Here is a 21687-nt window from a genome sequence, read left to right on the forward strand (position 1 = left end):
CGGACAACCCCAACAGTGACAGACCGGAATGCCGTACTGCTCCGCCCCTTCAACCACCGTCTGCCCCACCTGTTCCGAAGAAGAAGAATACTGTTTGGAGTTAACAATTAGTTTTAAGAGGTGACCCATCTCTTTCATGTCACTGCCTGTGAGAAAAAAATCAAATCTGAACAATCTTCTTTGGCTAATACTTCCAGGGTTGTTGCAAGTATGCAAGTTTATCATTGTGATTGTCTAAGTGTGGGTAGGTTTTAACAATGGGTGTCAAGACCTTGGAGAGGGTGCAGAGGAGATTTACGAGAATGATTCCAGGGATGAGAGACTTCAGTTATGTGGAGAGGCTGGAGAAGTTCTCCTTAGAGCAGAGAAGGTTGAGAGGAGATTTAATAAAGGTGTTCAAAGTTATGAAGGGTTTTGGTAGAGTAAATAAGGAGAAACTGTTTCCACTGGCAGGATGGTCGGTAACCAGAGAACAGAAATCCAAGATAATTTCCAGAAGAGCCAGAGGAGAGATGAGGAGAATTTTTTTGCGCAGCAAGTTGTTGTGATCTGGAACGCGCTGCCTGAAAGGGCGGTGGAAGCAGATTCAATAGTAACTTTCAAAAGGGAATTGGATAAATACTTGCAAAGGAAGAATTTGCAGGTCTCTGGGGTAAGAGCGGGGGAGTGGGACTAATTGGAGAGCTCTTTCAAAGAGCCGGCACAGGCACGATGAGCCGAATGCCCTCTTGCTGTGCTGTAAGATTCTATAAGTGTATGTGATCTGTCTGTGAATCATTGCTGAGAGATTGCAGAAGTACAGCTCACTGACGATGAACAATAATCATTACCATCAGAAACAAAGAACTGAAGAACAGTTGTTACACAGAGACAGGAGGGCAGAAATTCGTCAACAAATGCTTAATGTGTACAAATCAAATTCCTCTCTCCGCTATCTTAATAGAAGTATTATCCTAAGTTGGGTTAGTTCCTTTCTTAAAATATTAGCGGGAGGTGTTTGATCAGAGCATGCAAAGCAATTGTACAATGACATGACCAACAGCGACTTCAACACTATGGGCTGGATTTTGCCAGCCCTGGGGAGGCAGGATTGGAGACGGGGCTGTCGGGAAAATGGCAGAATTTGGGGGCGGGTGCCCAACCAGTCTCATCTTGCCAGGAGGCGGGTAGCCGTCCCGCGCCGGGTCCCGTCTCCTGGAGGCGGGAAGCGATTACAGCCACTTAACTGCCTGTTAACAGGTAGTTAACAGACAGATAAGAGGATTATCCCCATTTTACCCACACAAGTGTGGGCTTCCCGAAGGCTGCGAACCCCGCCAGGGTCACCGAGGCGAGCAGTGGGTCTGCGGGGGTCGGAGGGGTGCAAAAGTGCGCTGTGAAGGTAAGTGATGGGTGCAAGTGTGGAGAGGTGAGTATCTGAGGTAAGTGGAAAGTGATAGAAAATGTTTACTTACCTTTGTATCTTCCTGCAGGCTTCAGTCGGTGGGGATGCGGAGAGTCTCGCACCTCCGCGGCAGAGATGGCCATGTCATTCTCCAATGCAACAACCATCTAATTTCTGCAAAAGAAAGAGGTTTGATGAGGTCTTGAATTCAAGACCTCATCAAACTACCAAGAATGTCACTGTTTGACGGCTTCACAGAGCTGTCAAACAATGACAATTCAGCTGTCAAAAATTTTTGACAGATGAAGCGTCATACGTTGACGTTCTCTGTAACCAGCTTCCCCTTAATTGGCCTGCTGAACCCGCTGGGCGGGCATAACAAGGTCAATCAAGGGAAAATAGCGTGGGTTGGCCAGAAGTCGCTGGAGGCAGGACTAAAACCCGACAAGTGGGAGTCCCGCCTCCAAAAGCAGCGATGAATTTCAAAGTAAGTTCAAGCGTGGGGGAAAAATAGCTGGAAAAGCTGTAATTTTTAAGGAACTATAATCACAGTAGCACTCAAGAATCCGACCCCTGCTCTAAGTTACCGTAACAGTCAAGGTCAGACACGGAGATTTAAAGCTTCTTAATCCATTTCATTACAAAATGAGATTTCCACTTCACTTCAAAGTGGGACCACAAGTAGAAATTTCACAAATTGGAAACTCATTGAATTTTATCAGGAGTTAAACCTATCAGGGAATAGTGGAGGAAGCCTCAGCAGCAACCGGCTCATTAGAAATTAGATTTAATAGTCATGGTGGTACAATAGGAGGCCATTACGGGTGGCATGTGTGAAAAGAGAACTGTTTAAATGACTTAAAGTTTAATGCACCCTTGGAGACGCATGAATATTTTATCCATGTTACTTTTAAAGTCACTGTAATAAATTCTTTTGTCTCTTGCACAAATGATGAAATACCCGCGTCTTAAAAGGCAGGCAGACTCAATAAAGATGCAGATATAAAATAAAACAATGCTATTTAAACAAGAACATTGCTGTTAGTTGAGGGAGGAATGTTTGTCAGGTCACAGGGAGAGGTCTGCAAACAGTACAATGGGTCCTTTTAATATCTACCTGATCCGAACGTCGGCTTGACATCGCATCCAAAAGACAACACCTCCGATAATGCAACAGTCTCTCATTACTGCACTGGAGTATCAATAACAACAACTTGTACTTATATAGCACCTTTAACATAGTAAACCGTCCAAAGGCACTGCACAGGAGTATTATAAGACAATAAATCTGACACCGATCCACATAAGAAGAAATTAGGGCAGGTGACCAAAAGCTTGGTCAAAGAGTTAGGTTTTAAGGAGCGTCTTAAAGGAGGAAAGAGAGGTAGTAAGGTGGAGAGGTTTAGGCAGGGAATTCCAGAGCTTAGGGCCTCGGCAACAGAAGGCACAGCCACCAAAGGTGGAGAGATTAATCAGCGATGCTCAAGAGGGCAGAATTAGAGGAGCGCAGATATCTCGGGGGGGTTGTGGGGCTGGAGGAGATTACACAGATAGGGAGGGGGGCGAGGCCATGGAGGGATTTGAAAACAAGGATGAGAATTTTGAAATCGAGGTGCTGCTTAACTGGGAGCCAATGTAGGTCAGCGAGCACAGGGGAGATGGGCGAATGGGACTTGGTGCGAGTTAGGACAAGGACAGCCGAGTTTTGGATGACCTCAAGTTTACGTAGAGTGGAATGTGGGAGGCCGGCCTAGATTGCGTCTTCAAGTCCTGTAGAGGGGCTTGAACCCACGATCTTCTGACTCAGAGACAACATTGCTACCAATTAGGCCAAGGGAAAATTAATTCTAGCTGTTAGAGACAGAGTTTGATTCAGTGCAAGACATCGCAGCATTCTCGGGTCTCTGAGGCAAGACTGGAAAGTGTGATTACCAAGAACAGGTGGTTTACCGGCCAGTTTCAAGGCTGCTTTCAGGTGTGCTCAACATGTCAACTGAGCTGCACCACGCCCACCTCAGTGTGACCAGATGGCAGATGAACATGGTTATGTTTTCACATCGGGAACTTTAAGGTCTTAACAAAGAAACAAACAAGCACATTGAGCTCCCGTGATTTGACCATTTTAGGCACCGTGTCTCTCCATAAATCATAAACATATCCAAATTACCATTTCAGACATGTGAACTGCAGAGCGATTTGACGTTATCTGCTCATTGATAAAGCAGGATAACAACTACTGTATATGCTCACAAGACAAGGAAATCTAGCCTTTCCATTTGGAGCTAAAACAGCAGAGAGATATTTGAGTGTATGTGATATTTAATGACACCCATGTAAAGAGCCAAGAGGTGATTACAATCCTGGAATAGTCAGTTCGAAATCCCAAATATCAATGGATAATCCCACATTTTAATTAGCTCCCAAATAGGCTTTAAACGCGATGATGCCCGTGAGCGCTATATTATATTTTGCTGCCTTGTGTACAACTGGAGCAGATGCTCATAACATTTTAATTTTTGTGTTGTTTCTCTGTAAAGAACCTAAAAGAAAAGTTTAAAAGCGGATTAAATACACAAATATTCAAGGTACCAGAGACTCTCCCATGGCGATGCTGACAGTAGATTGGAGGATACTATTTTTACAGGAAAATTACACCGTGTAAAACACAATGCATCCAAAACTCTTGCTGCCCGTGTCCTAACTAGTCCCGTTCACCCATCACCCCCTGTGCTCGCTGACCTACATTGGCTCCCGGTCCAGCAACGCCTCGATTTTAAAATTCTCATCCTTGTTTTCAAATCCATCCATAGCCTCACCCCCTCCCTATCTCTGTAACATAGAAACATAGAAGATAGGAGCAGGAGTAGACCATTCGGCCCCTCGAGCCTGCTCCGCCATTCAATGAGATCATGGCTGATCATCCAAACTCAGTACCCTGTCCCTGCCTTCTCCCCATATCCCTTGATCCCTTTAGCCTTAAGAAATATATCTAACTCCTTCTTGAATATATTTAATGAATTGGCCTCAACTGCCTTCTGTGGTAGAGAATTCCACATGTTCACCACTCTCTGGGTGAAGAAATTCCTCCTCATCTCTGTCCTAAATGGCTTACCCCTTATCCTTAGACTGTGACCCCTGGTTCGGGACTCCCCCGCCATCGGGAACATCCTGCATCTAGTCTGTCTAGTCCTGTTAGAATTTTATAAGTTTCAATGAGATCACCTCTCCTTCTTCTAAACTCTAGCAAATATAAGCCTAACCGACCCAATCTCTCTTCCTACGTCATTCCTGCCATCCCAGGTATCAGTCTGGTGTAACCTCCTCCAGCTCTATAATCCTCCGAGATCTCTGCGCTCCTCCAATTCTGGCCTTTGGAAATCCACAATTTTCACTGCTCCACCATTGGCGGCCGTGCCTTCAGCTGCCTGGGCCCTAAGTTCTGGACTTCCCTCCCTAAATCTTGCTACCTCTCTCTCCTCCTTTCAGACGCTCCTTAAAACCTGCCTCTTTGACCAAGCTTTTGGTCACCTGTCCCAATATCTCCTTGTGTGGCTCGGTGTCAAATTTTGTTTGATAATCGCTCCTGTGAAGCACCTTGGGACGTTTACTACATTAAAGGCGCTGTATAAATGCCAGTTGTTGTTGCTGAAGTGCAGCTGTGTGTAACTTCGCATATTTCTAAGGCCACAACGTTCAACTGCTGTGTCTTCCCGGGTCAATGGGAGGTTAATTGTTCCTAGGCAGATCTTTGAGATAATTAGAGGTCAGGAGGATGATTTTTACTTGCAGGTGGTGCTGTGACCTCCAAAGTGAGACATACGCAGCTCAAAAATAATGAGAAACAAATGGCTAAATAGCAATGACAGAGTTTGCTGCAGGTGACATTTTAGGTCTTACCTTTTGGCCGTCAAGCCCAGCCTCAGTTTGACAACACGGCACGGAGACGACGGCTCAATTAGCATTTAATCTCTCTGATAACGATCTGTATTTTGCAGATGCGCAAACACGATACAGAAAGGAGCAAGCAATCTGTCACTTTACGTAAAACAGATAAATGTCCGCCTCAGATTACACTGACCATATTCTGCCCATTTAAACACCTGCTCGCTGTATCAGTTCTCATCATCCTTTGGTATAACGAGCAACAGATGGTTATGGTACAAGATGCCATCAAAAGCCCATTTAAAAGCCCCGTCCAATAAATTATTCCACACTAAGCTTGTGCATCTGTAGTGCCTTCAGTCTGTATTTCAATTGCAAAGGTGTACAGTTCCAGTGGGTCCGCCGCAGCACATAGAAACATAGAAGATAGGAGCAGGAGTAGGCCATTCGGCTCCTCGAGCCTGCTCCGCCATTCAATGCAATCATGGCTGATCATCCAAACTCAGTACCCTGTCCCTGCCTTCTCCCCATATCCCTTGATCCCTTTAGCCTTAAGAAATATATCCAACTCCTTCTTGAATATATTTAATGAATTGGCCTCTACTGCCTTCTGTGGTAGAGAATTCCACAGGTTCACCACTCTCTGGGTGAAGAAATTCCTCCTCATCTCTGTCCTAAATGGCCTACCCCTTATCCTTAGACTGTGACCCCTGGTTCTGGACTCCCCGACCATCGGGAACATCCTTCCTGCATCTAGTCTGTCCTGTCTTGTCAGAATTTTATAAGTTTCAATGAGATCCCCTCTCATTCTTCTAAACTCTAGCGAGTATAAGCCCAATCGACCTAATCTCTCCTCATACGTCATTCCTGCCATCCCAGGTATCAGCCTGGTGAATCTTCGCTGAACTCCTTCCATGGCAAGAACATCCTTCCTCAGATAAGGCGACCAAAACTGCACACAATACTCAAGATGTGGTCTCACCAAGGCCCTGTACAACTGCAGCAAGACATCCTTGTTCCTGTACTCAAACCCTCTCGCTACGAAGGCCAACATACCATTTATCTTGGCAGCAGACAGTTTGAGCATCAGAAGGCACACCCCAAAGTCCTAATTCCTCTATCCATTGCGTCACAACATCAGAATGCTCCCTTGGAGCTTCCCTCTGTTCGGTATTTCTAACAAGTGGCCACAGGAATAACAACAGAAAATGCTGGAAAAACTCAGCAGGTCAGGCAACATCTGTGGACAGAAATTTGAGTTGACGTTTCGGGTCGAACCCTTCTTCAAAACTCCACAAAGTGGCCACAGGAATTCTGATCCCCCCCAAACCTCCCACCCCACCCCGATCCCCCTCCGCCCCCACAACGGGGGCAGGATTATGGGAATTTCAGTTCGGAATTGGCAAAAGATCGAGAGTGGAGATGAGGAGAAATTGTTTTCAGTCAGAGAGTTGTTGGGATCTGGAACGCTTGACCTGAAAAGGTGGTGGAAGCTGATCCATAAATAATTTTAAGAGGGAGTTGGACGGGTACTTGAAGATGAGGAACTTACAGGGTTACAGACAAAAAGCGGGGGTGTGGGACTAAACACGAACTGCTCTTTCAAAGAGCCAGCACAGGCACGACGGGCCGAATGGCCTCCTCCTGTGCTGAAAGTTTCTATGAATCTGAGATATTTTAAGGAACTTGGTCAGTCTACAACTTGTAATAAAAGCTTGTCTCACGTTATTTATAACTGTCTATTTCAGCTCCATTATTCTCAAACCTCACGTACTGTGTGTGAGTCTCATACAATTGCAGTTCTTACACTGCAGTATTGGAATCACAGTGTGGTTACAGCACAGAAGGGGGGCCATTCGGCCCGTCGAGCCCGTGCCGGCTCTCTGCAAGAGCACTTCAGCTAGTCCCACTCCCCCACACCCTTTCCTAACTACAGTAATATGGAAAAAATCATCTTAATAAGCAGCATTAAATTTGAACAGAATCAGTCTTTTGTACATCAAATCCCAGCCTTGCGATTCCATTCTTCTGGGGACACTGTTTCAAATACTTACTCAGTGAATATTCTTGTCCTACACATCTTCAAAGAAAAATGTGTTCCAGGGATTAGAATGTAATATTTCATTAAGAAGACAAAGAGAATAAAAGTTCACCTTAGATGATCCAAACCTAATCTAATTGGCCTGTAGGATTCTGTGAATACAGAGACAGTGGGCGGTGAGAGAGAGAGGCAGAGCTGGCTGTAGTCAGCAGTTCTTACACGTGGAACAAGGCCGAAAGGTTAGAGGGCTAGAACGTGTGCTGTCCAAATTTACACACAATACTAAAATAGGAGTACGACAAATAATTCTAAAGACTACAGGAGGCTGCAAGGGGGTATGGTTGAGATTGAATTCAATGTCAGTAACTGTGAAGTGGTAATATTTTGGTAAAAAACATTATATAACTAATAATTATACTTGGAATGGGGAAAATCTGGGTGACGTGGAAGGGCAGAGGGATTTGGAGGGTTAGGTTCACAAGACATTACAAGCAGCACCTCAAGTGCATAATGATAGAATCACAGAAATTTACAGCACAGAAGGAGGCCATTCGGCCCATCTTGTCTGTGCCGGCCGAAAAAGAGCTCTCCAGCCTAATCCCACTTTCCAGCTCTTGGTCCGTAGCCCTGTAGGTTACGGCACTTCAAGTGAATATCCAAGTACTTTTTAAATGTGATGAGGGTCTCTGCCTCTCCCACCCTTTCAGGCAGTGAGTTCCAGACTCCCACCACCCTCTGGGTGAAGAAAGTTCTCAACTCCTCTCTAATCCTTCTACCATTTACTTTAAATCTATGCCCCCTGGTTATCGACCCCTCTGCTAAGAGAAATAGGTCCTTCCTATTCACTCTATCTAGGCCCCTCATTATTTTATGCACCTCAATTAAGTCTCCCCTCCAGCCTATCCAATCTTTCCTCAGAGCTAAAATTCCCCAGTCCTGGCAACATCCTTGTAAATCTCCTCTGCACCCTCTCTAGTACAATCGCATCCTTCCTGTAATGTGGTGACCAGAACTGCATGCAGGGGCATGAAAAAGCTAATGGAACACTGGTATTGTGGCAAGAGGTAGAGAATATAAAAGCTGAGGTAGAACGGTGCATCTACATAAAAGCACAATTGAGTACTGTGCGAAGTTTTGGGTTTTATACTGTAGAAAAGATGTTTAGGGAATATAGAGGGAGCAGCCCAGAGCCACTAGAATGCAGCCTGCTAAGAGGAAATAAAAATACAAAAGAAAGACTTGGAAAAATTGGAGCAGCTTTCACACAGAGGGGTTTACAGGGTGATTTGATGGAAGTGTTTAAAATTACGAGGGGACGGAACAGAGTAGATGGAAACAGACTGTTTTCCAGTGATTGGGAGATCTAGAACGAGGAGACGTCGATACAAGACTAAATGTAAGAGATTTAGGAGAGAGAGCAGCAGCAGAAACCTTTTTGCAGAGGTCCGAGGCTGTGGAATGCACGGCCGGGGTTAGCGATTGCAGCAGAGACCATGGGTGCGATCTTGCCAGCCCTGGGGAGGCGGGAATGCCGGGAAAATGGCAGAATTTGGGGGCGGGTGCCCAACCCACCTCAGTACCATCTTCCCAGGAGGCGGGTAGCCGTCCCGCGCCGGGTCCCGTCTCCTTGGAGGCGGGAAGGGATTAAAGCCTATTCACTGTCTGTTAACAGGTAGTTAACGGGCAGAAAATAGGATTATCCCCATTTTACCCTCACAATTGTGGGCTTCCCGAAGGCTCCGAAACCCGCCAGGGTCACCGAGGTGAGTAGTGGGTCTGCGGGGGTCGGAGAGGTCCAAAAGTGCGCTGTGGAGGTGAGTGATGGGTGCAAGTGTGGAGAGGCGAGTATCTGAGGTAAGTGGAAAGTGTTATTAAAAGTTTACTTACCTTTGTTTCTTCCTGCAGGCGTCAATCGGTGGGGATGCGGAGAGTCTCGCACCTCCGCGGTAGAGATGAGAGATGACCGTTGCATTCTCCAATGCAACAACATCTAATTTCTACAAACGAAAGAGGTTTGATGAGGTCTTCAATTCAAGAACTCCTCAAACTACAGAGAATGTCAGTGTTTGACAGCTTCACAGAGCTGTCAAACGATGACATTCATCTGTCAAAAATGTTTGACAGATGAAACGTCATATGTTGACGTTCTCTGTAACCGGCTTCCCCTTAATTGGCCTGCTAAACCCGCTGGACGGGCTTAACGAGGTCAATCAAGGGAAAATAGCGTGGGTTGGCCATAAGTTGCTGGAGGCGGGACTGAAACCCGACAAGTGGGAGTCCCGCCTCCAAAAGCTCCCCATTGAGAAAATCCAGCCCATAGATACAAGACTAAATGTAAGAGATTCAGGAGAGAGCAGCAGCAGGAGATCGTTTTGCGCAGAGGTCCGAGGCTGTTGAACGCACGGCCGGGGTTAGTGATTGCAGCAGAGAACGTTGAAGAATTAGGTTAGCGAGGCGGCGGATGGAAAGGGGGAATTAAAGGGGTATGGGAGAATGCGGGAATAGGACTACTGCTCGTGTGGAGGATGAACACCAACGCCGAATTGTTGGGCAGAACGGCCTGCTTACATGTTGTAGTTTCGACGGTAATTCTACGAATTTGCATTAAATGTGGAAGTTCCTGTTGGAAAATTCGATCCCGATAGCTTCAGGCTTCAGCTATTAACTAACTGCTTGGAGGTAGCTTACTGGTTTGCCCGTTGGCCTGCTGCTGTTTAAAATCTGAAGAAACAACAGTATTGCTATTAATGGCTGAGCAATTAAGATTTTTGAGCATCTGTTTCAAGTAATTAAACCTGCCAAATGTGGCCATCTTGTGTGCAATTTCTAATTCAAAACCATCTGTTCATAAAATAATCACAACTGAAATGAATTCTGTATATCTGCCTTCCCGACAAAAGGTAAACAAACAAAACCGCACTGTTAGGATGGGGGGGACATGAGTGCAGTTTTTAATGTAAAATTTACAGACCATTTTTGTAATGAGAGAGAATAATGGACACCTGGGAGTGATTATGAGGCAATAAGTATTCAAACAAGAGGTTCAAATGAGATCTCAATTCTTGAGGGTGAAGCTGAAACAGTTTATAATCATCATTTAAAAGACAAAAATGGGATTACAGTTTTAAAATGAGCCTCTGGTATCCGTTCTAAATAATAATCGGCATAATTTCTATTTGGTGCGTTTAGTTGCTCTGCTAGAAGTGTTGGAAACGGGAATGAAAACGCCAACTGTTAGCGCACACATTGTCCTCGACACTGGCTGTTACCAACAAGATGCTGAAGCACGGGGGGGGGGGGGGGGGGGTGGGTGGTGCACCTCGAGGGCACTGGGTGAGAAGTGAAACCCGTTTAGCCTTAAAAAGAAATAGAAAGACTTGCGTTTCTACGACCTCAGGACGTCTCAAAGCACTTTACAGCCAATGAAATACTTTTGAAATGTAGTCACTGTTGTAATGTAATATAAACGCAATAATGTTGTAACGTAACTCAATCATAAGAGTTGCAATTTTTGGGCAACTAACCAAAAGCACATGGAAGCTGTGGAGCGACTTTGTAGAAATAAGCCAATGACTATTCTAGAAACAGAGATTCACACCGACTATATCTTCATTGGTAAGAAGACTGAAAGGGAACATACTCCAGTTCTTCAAAAATAAAAGGGCATGGATAATATAAAGTCAACTTCCCTCCAAGCAGCTTGGACCCAGTCTTTGCAGGTGCGAGGGATGTGTGTCTCGGCCCACTGTGCTGTCCAGGTTCCCAAAGAGATCTTAGGGAGTGAAATCAGTCTTGGGAGCGGTCGAGCAAAACAGGCGATAGTCCAAAAACGGTCTGCCGTTTCGCTCTCACCCGAGACGAATTTCTGCTGTTTACAGCTTCGGGGTCTATTTTTGACTTCTAAGAGTGCACCGACCGACCGACCGCACATTCCAGTAGCAAAGTGACCTCGGTGATTTTGAGGCTCCGGCCTCATTTGCACTGGCCAGAGGAGCAGCAGGGGCACCGAGCAGGTGCCCTCGACAAAGCTCGCCGGACTCGGCAAAGGGTAACAGACCGCAGCTGCCGCCGGGAAGGTCAATCATGGGGGGGGGGGGGGCTGGGGAGAAAGGGTCTCGATGGCGGAGCGACGGGGGTCCCGGGGCAGCAGTGGCCCCGATTCTTTTTCTGGGCTCCAGGGCTGCACTCCTGCTATTCCAGGGCCCACAGAAACAATTGAAGACATATCTTTAGAAGCCCTTTCTCTGCATCGCCCTTGGAACTGGCCGAAGCATGCGCTACGCAAGTTCCAAGCAGTTCCTACCGAATAGGACCACAACCCGCTGTATACGCGCCCATTGCTGTTTTTAGGTCATAGGACCCCGATTTCATATTAAAAGGGGCCAATCAGATGAACCAGGCGGGCGCTATGGACACCTGGTGGTAAGCCCCTTTCAAAATGGAGCCGGCTGCATCACCGGTGTTGACAGGAACGGTAAAGCTGCTAACCCGTCATTCGGGTGAAATGAGCAGATATTTATAATTCTGGTCAATGGTGGGCCACTAGTCACAGGATTCTCAGCCTCTGTACTGCCCTAGTAGCCACGGTGTTAATGCGGCCGTTCAAGCTCAGCTTGTGTCGATGGCGAGCCCTAGGATGTCGATGGCGTGGGGGTCCGGGCAATGGCGAGTCCTTTTGAAGGTCACGGGGACGTGGTTGGGGTTTCTCGTGTTTGAGATGGTTCCTACCTGGCACTCCTGCGGTGCAAATGTTCCCCGCCACTTGTCCAGCCGTGGCCTGGATGTTGTCCAACTCCAGCTGTAGGCTGGCACTTGGCTGCTTCATTATCAAAGGAGTTATAAAATTATAAAATTCTAACAGGACTGGACACAGGAAGGATGTTCCCGGTGGCGGGGGAGTCCAGAACCAGGGGTCACAGTCTAAGGATAAGGGGTAGGCCATTTAGGACTGAGATGAGGAGGAATTTCTTCACCCAGAGAGTGGTGAACCTGTGGAATTCTCTACCACACAAGACAGTTGAGGCCAATTCATTAAATATATTTAAAAAGGAGTTGGATATATTTCTTAAGGCTAAAGGGATCAAGGGATATGGGGAGAAAGCAGGAACAGGGTACTGAATTTGGATGATCAGCCATGATCTCATTGAACGGCGGAGCAGGCTCGAGGGGCCGAATGGCCTACTCCTGCTCCTATCTTCTAGGTTTCTATGTTGTGAAGGAAACTGAACACTGTGGAATCATCAGCGAACAGCCCCACTCCTGACCTTCGGATGGAGGCAAGGTCATGAGTGAAGCAGATACTTGGCCAGAAGAAGCTTCCCTGAGGAACTCCTGTGGTGACGCCTTGGGGCTCTAACAACTGGCGTCTGACAGCCACGACCATATTCCATTGCATCCAATATGATTCCAGTCATTGGACGGTTTTCCCCTGTGACATCAGTTTTGCTCAGGCCTCAGTGCTATATTTGGTGGAATGCTGCTTCGATGTCTAGGGCAGATACTCCCTCCTCTCCTCTGACAGTCTTGGAAGCTTCTGAAGTTGGCAGTGAGTCAAAGTGTTGGGCAGAATGGGAGTGTGGGAAGTAATCACATCAAACACACGCTGCATTTAAGCTGCAGTGCCCAGTGCTAACGGATGCCAAAAGTGTGAAGCTATAATATTAACCAAAATGGACATATTCCATCTTGAACATAATTTTTTTTTTTTTTAATGTATTTAGTAAAAAACAGGACAATTGCCCGGATTTTGTGGTCAGTGGCAAACGAACGGCATTTGCCTTTTATTACGCTTACGACATCACACAGGCTCTTCGTGGGCTTTTTGCGGCAACTTAGTCATGGGGCGTCTAAAACAGCACGGCGCCCTCTACAGGGGATCTGGGACCTGAGAGAGCGGGGAAAGCAACAGGGTGTCTCCTCAACCAATCAGATTCAAGAATCCTTCCTGAGGCATGCAGAGTCTAAACCAAGAAGTAATTCAATGTAAAATCATGTACAGAAAGCGAAATAAAGAGAGGGAAAGAAAGATGGGATTAAGAGATAAGAGAGGAAGAAAAAATAAAAATGTTTTTAATTTAAAAAAAAATCTACAACCATAATTGAAATCTGACGGACTCAGGCTCCACACTTGTAAAAGTAAATTTTCAGTGCCAGAGAGGTTGTTTGGTCGTAATTGAGACTTAGCATGCCGTTAAAAATTCACTTACACTTGAATGGACCCGCCCTCACTTTTTCTGGCGTGTTTAGTGGGTAATTGCCGCAATTCCACCCCCTTCATGTGTTTTAATGCCTGGTCTCTCGGCGAGGTACCAGCGTAGCACAGCTTGTGGAGGATCAGGGCAAATCGGACAGCAACTTCTTGATTTCCGCGTTTAACTGCGCATGTGCGGACGCCGGAAGTTGCTGTCCGATTTACTCCTTATTAATAGTGAGCACTGATAGCCTCACTGTTATTCCTACTGCAAAATCCGGGCCAATATGTCTTGGTTAATACAGCGCACTGTGGACAAACAATAATGCAGCAGTTCATCACATCTCTCTGAAAGGACTCAAAGCCCTTCAACATAACATTGAGTTGCCATGTGATACAGTAACTGTCGTTATTTAGGCAAACGCGGCAGCCATTTTGCGCACAGCAGGTTCCCACAAATCACAGTGGGTTGAATGATCAGCTAATATTTTTCATGGTGTTGTGTTGACCGGGAACACTGGACGAACCCTGGGGTCGTCTTAAAACAGTGCCACGGAATCGTCAATGCCCAACTGGCCCACCAATACAGCAAAACGGGCTCTGCGTTTAACGTCTCATCGGAAAGACGGCACCTCCGACAGTGCAGCACTCCCTCAGCACTGGCACTGGGAGTGTCAGCCTAGATTACATGCTCAGGTCCTGGAGTGGGTTTTGAACCCACAGCCTACAGATATTAACTGCACCAGAAACCATTACACTCATTTTAAACTGTGGAGAATTCCTAATCCAGACACAAGTGCCCCCAGCTAGTTTGTATTCTATTCCAGAAATCCAACACATACAAGTCATCTCTTGAACACCAGAAACCTCTCGAGATGGACCACAATTAGCACAATAATGTGCCCTAATTTAGATTCAGTTGCAACATGACTGATTCCACACGATGAGATACAATTACTGCAAATTGCTCTTTTTAAAGGCCACCTGTAGATCCAACCAAATCACATCTTCGGAAGACTTCTTCACTTTCATATATTAAATTCTTCGGGAGCAATGGAAATGAGTTTATCCCCATTTTTACATCGAATTTTAGCGTAATGAGCTATGCCTCCTCATTCCTTGCAGCAATTAATAACAACTACAAAATTCAGGAGATAATTAACAACATTGCTCAGAGGAATACAAAAACAAAGCTTCCTGTACAGAGCTGCGATGTATAACAGGAGCCATCTCCCCAGGATGTATGTTAAAGGCCAATCCTCCAACCAACTTGGTAGATATAGTACACTGTTTAACTAAAATAAAAACAGAAAATGCTGGAAATACTCAGGTCAGGCAGCATCTGTGGAGAGAGAAACAGAGTTAACCTGAAACGCTAACTCTGTTTCTCTCTCCACAGATGCTGCCTGACCTGCTGAGTATTTCCAGCATTTTCTGTTTTTATTTCAGATTCCCAGCATCCGCAGTATTTTGCTTTTGTATGCTATTTAACTGGATTGGAGCGATTCAAAGATGGTTAACGTTCGTTTAACCTTGCTCAGTGTATCCACCATTTGTTAAAACGCATATCAAAATCATTGATTCCTTTCCCTCACATCTTGGTAAACATGTTCGTGTGAATCAAACCATTCCATATAATCAGCGAATTTCTGGTCATAGGAAGCTGCACGCAACATTCCTTAATCTACCTGTCTAGTTAGCCATCATGTACCACAAGCAGAGTTTAATAATTTCAGATCATAACCTGGCCCCTATCATATTTATATTTTATCCACACTTTTTGTTTGTGTCTTTTCTTCTCTCCCACAGGGCAGCTGTCTTTCATTCTGCCAGCGCAATTCACACTTCATCTAGAGCCATCCTTTGTTTCTTAACCTGTCCCATTACCATCTCCTCTCGCCTTGAATATCTCTTAATGCCTCTTAATCTCTCCTGCCTTCCATCCTATCACAGACCTTCCCTTTTGTTCTTTCCTCCCCTCCCCCCTTTCCCAGCCCCTACACTTGCTTAAAAATCTGTTCCATTTCCTGCTTTTTTCCAGTTCTGACGAAAGGTCATCGACCTGAAACGTTAACTCTGTTTCTCTCTTCACAGATGCTGCCTGACCTGCTGAGTGTCTCCAGTATTTTCTGTTTTTATTTCAGATTTCCAGCATCTGCAGTATTTTCTTTTTTGTGTTCCCTTTAAGCTGGGCGGCTGTGTGGCGCTCTGGATCTCCCGCGCAACCGGCTCACCGGCTTTTAAATGCACTGACCACAAGTATGGCCTTTGATCCTACGGGAAGATGAGGCCGTGCAAGTTACGCTAGTTTCACATTTCACTTGTTGACATGAAATTATGTCCCAGCTGCTGATCCAAGAGATGGCGGTGAAGATCAGGAAGAAACACACCACAAAATAATAAAAAGGTTACTCACAATGACCCCGACAACCATGAGCCCGACGGAAGCGTTCTCAAACAAGCTGATGGTGTAGAGTGGCTGGCTGAATATTGGCCTGTTGTCGTTTTCATTGATTAGGTCAATTTTGACCCGAGCAAAACCAACGTGATCAGAGGACGTCTCGTTTGCAAAAAGCTGTTTTCGAAATGGAAAAGAAAACAAGGATGGGGGAGGAAGAGACAATTAAATAATGACATTTTACAGCACGCCAAAGCTTCAGAATAAATTACATGCAGTACTTTCAAGCACGAGAGAATTGTCCCATCTTCAAGCAGTTTGTATTGAATGAAAAAATACACTGGCTAATTTCCCAGCGTTGCTCACAAACAGCAAAATAAAAATGTCCCTCTCTTCCTGTAACTGTGTCTTATTCCTCATTTCCGTCCTTCACCACTTCTTTCTTTCTGCTCCTGTTCCACTCTTTCTGCCTCTCTGTATGCCTAACATGCCGAGTTTCCAAATCTATTCTTTTCCCCACACTTTCTGCATCTGTGTCCTTCGGTCGGTCTCTCTTCTGTCCGTTTCCTACTTTGTCTGTATGTATGCCACAGTTGTTCCTTTACTGATTTTGGTATCTTTTACATTAGAGTAGACTCTAAGTAGAGAGATCATGGGGTTGCTATTGACCCCCAATGAGGGGGCGGGAGAGAATTGGGGGGGCATTTAAGACATTTTAAACGGGGAATGCGTCCGCAAGCCGCCGCATACGTGTCCCGTTGCTGTTTTTACGGTGGCGGGTTTCAGGTGCTCTCACAGTGAAATTGGGAGCCCGATTTAAATTTACCTGTTGTCACATGGGTTTCCCAGGGGAAACCCGGCAGTAAAAGGGAGGCGGGAGGCACCGGCTCAAGAAGGTAAGGGCCTTTTTACAGCACTCCTCAAGGAAGCCTTCAGGCTCCCCTCTGCTCATCGCGGCCTCTCTCTTCCCCCCAATCACTCGCTGGTTTTCCCGCCCGGTTCCCACAGCCAGGCTGTCAATCTGGCTGGCTGCCGGGCAGGAAACTGAAGAAAAAATGTATGAGGTCCTGCTGTTAAGTTTGGCGCTGAGGTTTAGACACCGCGACCTGAAATAGCTGTGCAGGTCATTTGGAACAGCTCAAGTCTCCCAAGCCCTCCCAAGATTAATATAAAAGTAAAATATTGAAGTTGTAATATTCAAGAGGGAGGTGAGCCTTTTTAGAACATAGGAACAGGAGGAGGCCATTCAGCCCCTCGAGCCTGTTCCGCCATTCAATGAGATCATGGCTGATCTGCGCCTAACTCCATATACCCGCCTTTGGCCCATATCCCTTAATACCTTTGGTTAACAAACATCTATCATAGAATCATAGAAAGTTACAGCACAGAAGGAGGCCATTTCAGCCCATCGTGTCCGCGCCGGCCAACAATGAGCTATCCAGCCTAATCCCACTTCCCAGCTCTTGGTCCGTAGCCCTGCAGGTTACAGCATCCCAAGTGCACATCCAAGTACTTTTTAAATGTGGTTAGGGTTCCTGCCTCTACCACCCTTTCAGGCAGTGAGTTCCAGACCCCCACAACCCTCTGGGTGAAGAAATATCTCCTCAAGTCCCCTCTAAACCTTCCCCCAATTACTTTAAATCTGTGCCCCTTGGTTTTTGACCCCTCTGCTAAGGGAAATAGGTCCTTTCTATCCACTTTATCTAGGCCCCTCATAATGATATACACCTCAATAAGGTCTCCCCTCAGACTCCTCTGTTCCAAGGAAAACAGACCCAGCCTATCCAGTCTTTCCTCACAGCTAAGATTCTCTACTCCCGGCAACATCCTTGTAAATCTCCTCTGTACCCTCTCTAGTGCAATCACATCCTTCCTGTAATGTGGTGACCAGAACTGCACGAAGTACTCTAGCTGATGCCTAACTAGTGTTTTATACAGTTGAAGCATAACCCCCCTGCTCTTGTATTCTATGCCACGGCTAATAAAGGCAAGCATTCCGTATGCCTTCTTAACCACCTTATCTACCTGGCCTGCTACCTTCAGGGATCTGTGGACATGCACTCCAAGGTCCCTTTGTTCCTCTACACTACTCAGTGTCCTACCATTTAATGTCTATTCCCTTTCCTTGTTAGCCCTCCCCAAATGCATTACCTCACACTTCTCCAGATTGAATTCCATTTGCCACTGTTCTGCCCACCTGACCAATTCATTGATATCAATCTCAGATTTAAAATTAACAATTGATCTAGCATCAATAGCCATTTGCGGAAGTGAGTTTCAAACTTCTACCACCCTGTGTGTCTGGAAGTGTTTCCTAATTTCACTCCCGAAAGGTCTGGCTCTAATTTTTAGACTCTGCCCCCAGTCCTAGAATCCCCAACCAGCGGAAATAGTTTCTCTCTATCTACCCTATCTGTTCCCCTTAATATCCTGAAAACTTCGATCAGATCACCCCTTAACCATTTAAATTCTAGGGAATACAACCCTAATTTGTGTAATCTCTCCTCGTAACTTAACCCTTGGAGTCCAGGTATCTGGTAAACCTACGCTGCCCTCCCTCCAAGGCCAATATATCCTTCCTAAGGTGTGGTGCCCAGAACTGCTCAGAGTGCTCCAGGTGTGGTCTAACCAGGGTTTTGTACAGCTGCAGCATAACTTCTACCCCCTTGTATTCTAGTCCTCTAGATATAAAGGCCAGCATTCCAATAGCCTTTTTGATTATTTTCTGTACCTGTTCGTGACATTTTAATGATCTGTGTACCTGGACCCCCAAGTCTCTTTGGACCTCCACTGTTTTTAGCTTTTTACCATTTAGAAAGTCCCCTGTTCTATTCTTTTTAGGTCCAAAGTGGATGACCTCACATTTGCTTACATTGAAATCCATTTGCCACAGTTTTGCTCATTCACTTAATCTGTCGATATCTCTTTGTAATGTTACGCTTTCATCTAAACTGCCTACAAATCCGCTGATCTTTGTGTCTTCGACAAATTTGGATATATGACTTTCTATGCCATCATCTAAGTCGTTAATAAATACTATGAATAGTTGAGGCCCCAACACAGATGCCTGCGGGACACCACTAGTCACATCCTGCCAGTTTGAGTACCTGCCCATTATCCCTACTCTCTGTCTCCTGCCGCTCAGCCAATTTCCTAACCAGGTCAATAATTTGCCCTCAATTCCGTGGGCTTCTACCTGAGTTAACGGGTTCTTATGTGGGACTTTATCAAATGCCTTCTGGAAATCGATATAAATAACATCCATAGACATTCCCCTGTCCACTACTTTAGTCACCTCTTCAAAAAATTCAATCAGGTTTGTCAAGCATGACCTACCTTTCACAAATCCATGCTGGCTCTCTCTGAGCAACTGAAAATTTGAGGTGTTCAGTCACCCTATCCTTAATTATAGACTCTAGCAATTTCCCGACAACCGATGTTAGGCTAACTGGTCTATAATTCCATGGTTCCCCCCTCTCTCACCATTCTTAAATAGCAGAGTGACATGCGCAACTTTCCAATCTAAAGGAACAGTTCCTGAATCGAGAGAGCTTTGGAAGATTATAGTTGGGGCAGCTACAATATGCTCACTTGTCTCCTTTTAAACCCTGGGAATGGAAGCCGTTTGGTCCGGGGGATTTGTCACTCTTTAGTGCCATTATTGTTATTTTACTCACATTAATTTTATCCAGTCCCTGTCCCTGATTCAATTAGAGCCCTTGGGATTTATGGCATGCTATCCTCTTCTACGGTAAATACTGACGCAAAGTAATAATTCAACATGTCCGCCATTTCCTTATCATTGACAATATCACCACTTTCCGTTTTTAAGAGGCCAACATTGCTCCCGACTCCCCTCTTTTCCCTAATATAATTGTGAAAATTCTGTGATGTTGATATTGATATCACTTGCAAGTTTCTTGTCATACTCCATTTATGTAGCTCTTACTACAGGAAACTTTCTGGTATCCGGCACTGACGGGACCGAGCTGGTGCCGTTAGATCAAAACTGCCGTATAAACCAGCGGCAATGTTAAAACATACAGAGCTTTTCAGCTCCGTGTGAATCAACAAACCCTGTTGCTTAGCAACAGCTTCAAAACAGTCAGCTGCAGCTGCAAGCATCTCTAGCTGAAGCTGTTGCTTAGCTACAGACCTTGCAGAGCCTGACTGGGGGAAAAAAAAGCAACGAGAAGTAAAAAAAAACTTATAGAAAACGGCTCCTGAATTTTGCCAGTAGATAGAGCTTTCCGGACTTTTAACCTCTGGTTAAACGAAAGTTTCCTGTATCTGTTTTGTGACCCTTTGCTGTTCTTTGTATCTTTCCCATTCGCCAGGAACTGTGCTAGTTTTTGCATTTTTGTATGCTTTTTCTTTTAGTTTTATGCTGCCCCTTACCTTTGGTGAATGAAGTGATTGTGGGCTTTAAGAGATAGCTTTCTGTAAAGTTAGAGTATAGTGGAAACCTGAAACGCTCTCCCCCAAAAAGCTGTGGATGCTGGGGGTGGGGGGGCGAGGTTCAACTGAAAATGTCAAAACTGAGATCGATAGATTTTTTTTGTCAGGTGAGGGTATTAAGGGATATGGAACCAAGGCGGGTGGATGGAGTTAAGATGCAGATCAGCCATGATCCAAGTGAATGGCAGAACAGGCTCGAGGGGCTGAATGGCCTACGCCTGTCCCTATGTTGCGACCCCAACCTCTGCTGTACCTGAGATTACCAAACTAAGGAACTGAACCTGGGTCCTTGTAATCTCTGCGGCCTAGTGCTATGTTGAGCGACGCATATACCCAGTGGGCCATTACGTCAACTTATGTGCTCGTTCCAACTAAGGTAGAGAAACATGGCGATAAACCCACTCCATCCATCATAGTACAACTTGCGACCGAGCTCCAACTCCACAAATTGCCTCAAGGAACCAAGGCAGGAGAAAATATAGTCTTCCCTTTGCTTTTCAGAAAGGGACAAGAGTGGAGGAATCATTCAAAATGCATGTTTACAGGCTGTACGTGTATTTTCTCCAGTAATACACCTCGCAACACCGTAAGCTGGCAGCGAAAAGCCTGCATTTGGTATCAGAATATACAGTTGGTTACATTTTAGATTTCAATTACCTACCTTGATGTATGAATCTAAACCATTCAATCGTTCCGCAGATTTCCATTAGTACCTTGGTAACTGGATATGGGTACATAGTACCTTTTTTTTCTTAATTGCAACCCAAAGGCATGCATGTTTATGCGTGAGTGTGCGAAAAACAACCATCTGTAACAATCTCTGTACAGAACAGCAGAAAACGCTGAAAGCCAACTTGGCTTGAGGCTGTACAAACTTTGGAAAACAACCCACAAAAAAGGGCCACAGAAGACAGACTGTCGTGCAGTGACGGAACGCCAGTCTGTAATGCACAAATTGCCTGGGCTTAAATTCCATACCAAAAATGGTGCATTTTGGTAGGAGGAATAAGGAGGCCACCTAGCCATTGGAAAACAGGAGTCTATATGGGGTAGAGACGCAAAAGGGATCCAGGGGTACAGATTCACAAATCATTAAAAGTACTAACGCAGGTCAACAAAGCTATACAAAGAGCAAAGCGTGGGGTTCATTTCTAGAGGAACAGAACTCAAAAGCAAAGACATTGGGCTGAACTTGTATAGAACCTTGGTCAGACCACTGTGTATAGTTCTGGTCTCCATATTACAAAAAAAAATATCGAAGCACTGATAAAAGTGCAAAAAAGATTTGCAAGGATGATACCAGAACTGAGAGGATACAACTATCAGGAAAGAGT

General features: G+C 45.4%; 1 protein-coding gene across 1 annotated transcript in view; it reads right to left on the reverse strand.

The window, feature by feature from the left end:
• The window catches only part of LOC147098679 (cadherin-23-like), a gene marked incomplete at its 5' end in the record, with an annotated part of 367151 nt that overhangs the window by 122452 nt on the left and 223012 nt on the right, over positions 1-21687 (reverse strand). Inside the window, one exon of the mRNA XM_085969993.1 lies at positions 15914-16072. Within this exon, the coding sequence (XP_085826119.1) occupies positions 15914-16072 (159 nt within the window). The remainder of the gene's footprint in view (positions 1-15913; positions 16073-21687) is intronic.

Source organism: Somniosus microcephalus, chromosome 29 (genome assembly GCF_052327205.1).
Source record: "Somniosus microcephalus isolate GS21.2 chromosome 29, FLI_Smic_1.0, whole genome shotgun sequence".
NCBI lineage: Eukaryota > Metazoa > Chordata > Chondrichthyes > Squaliformes > Somniosidae > Somniosus > Somniosus microcephalus.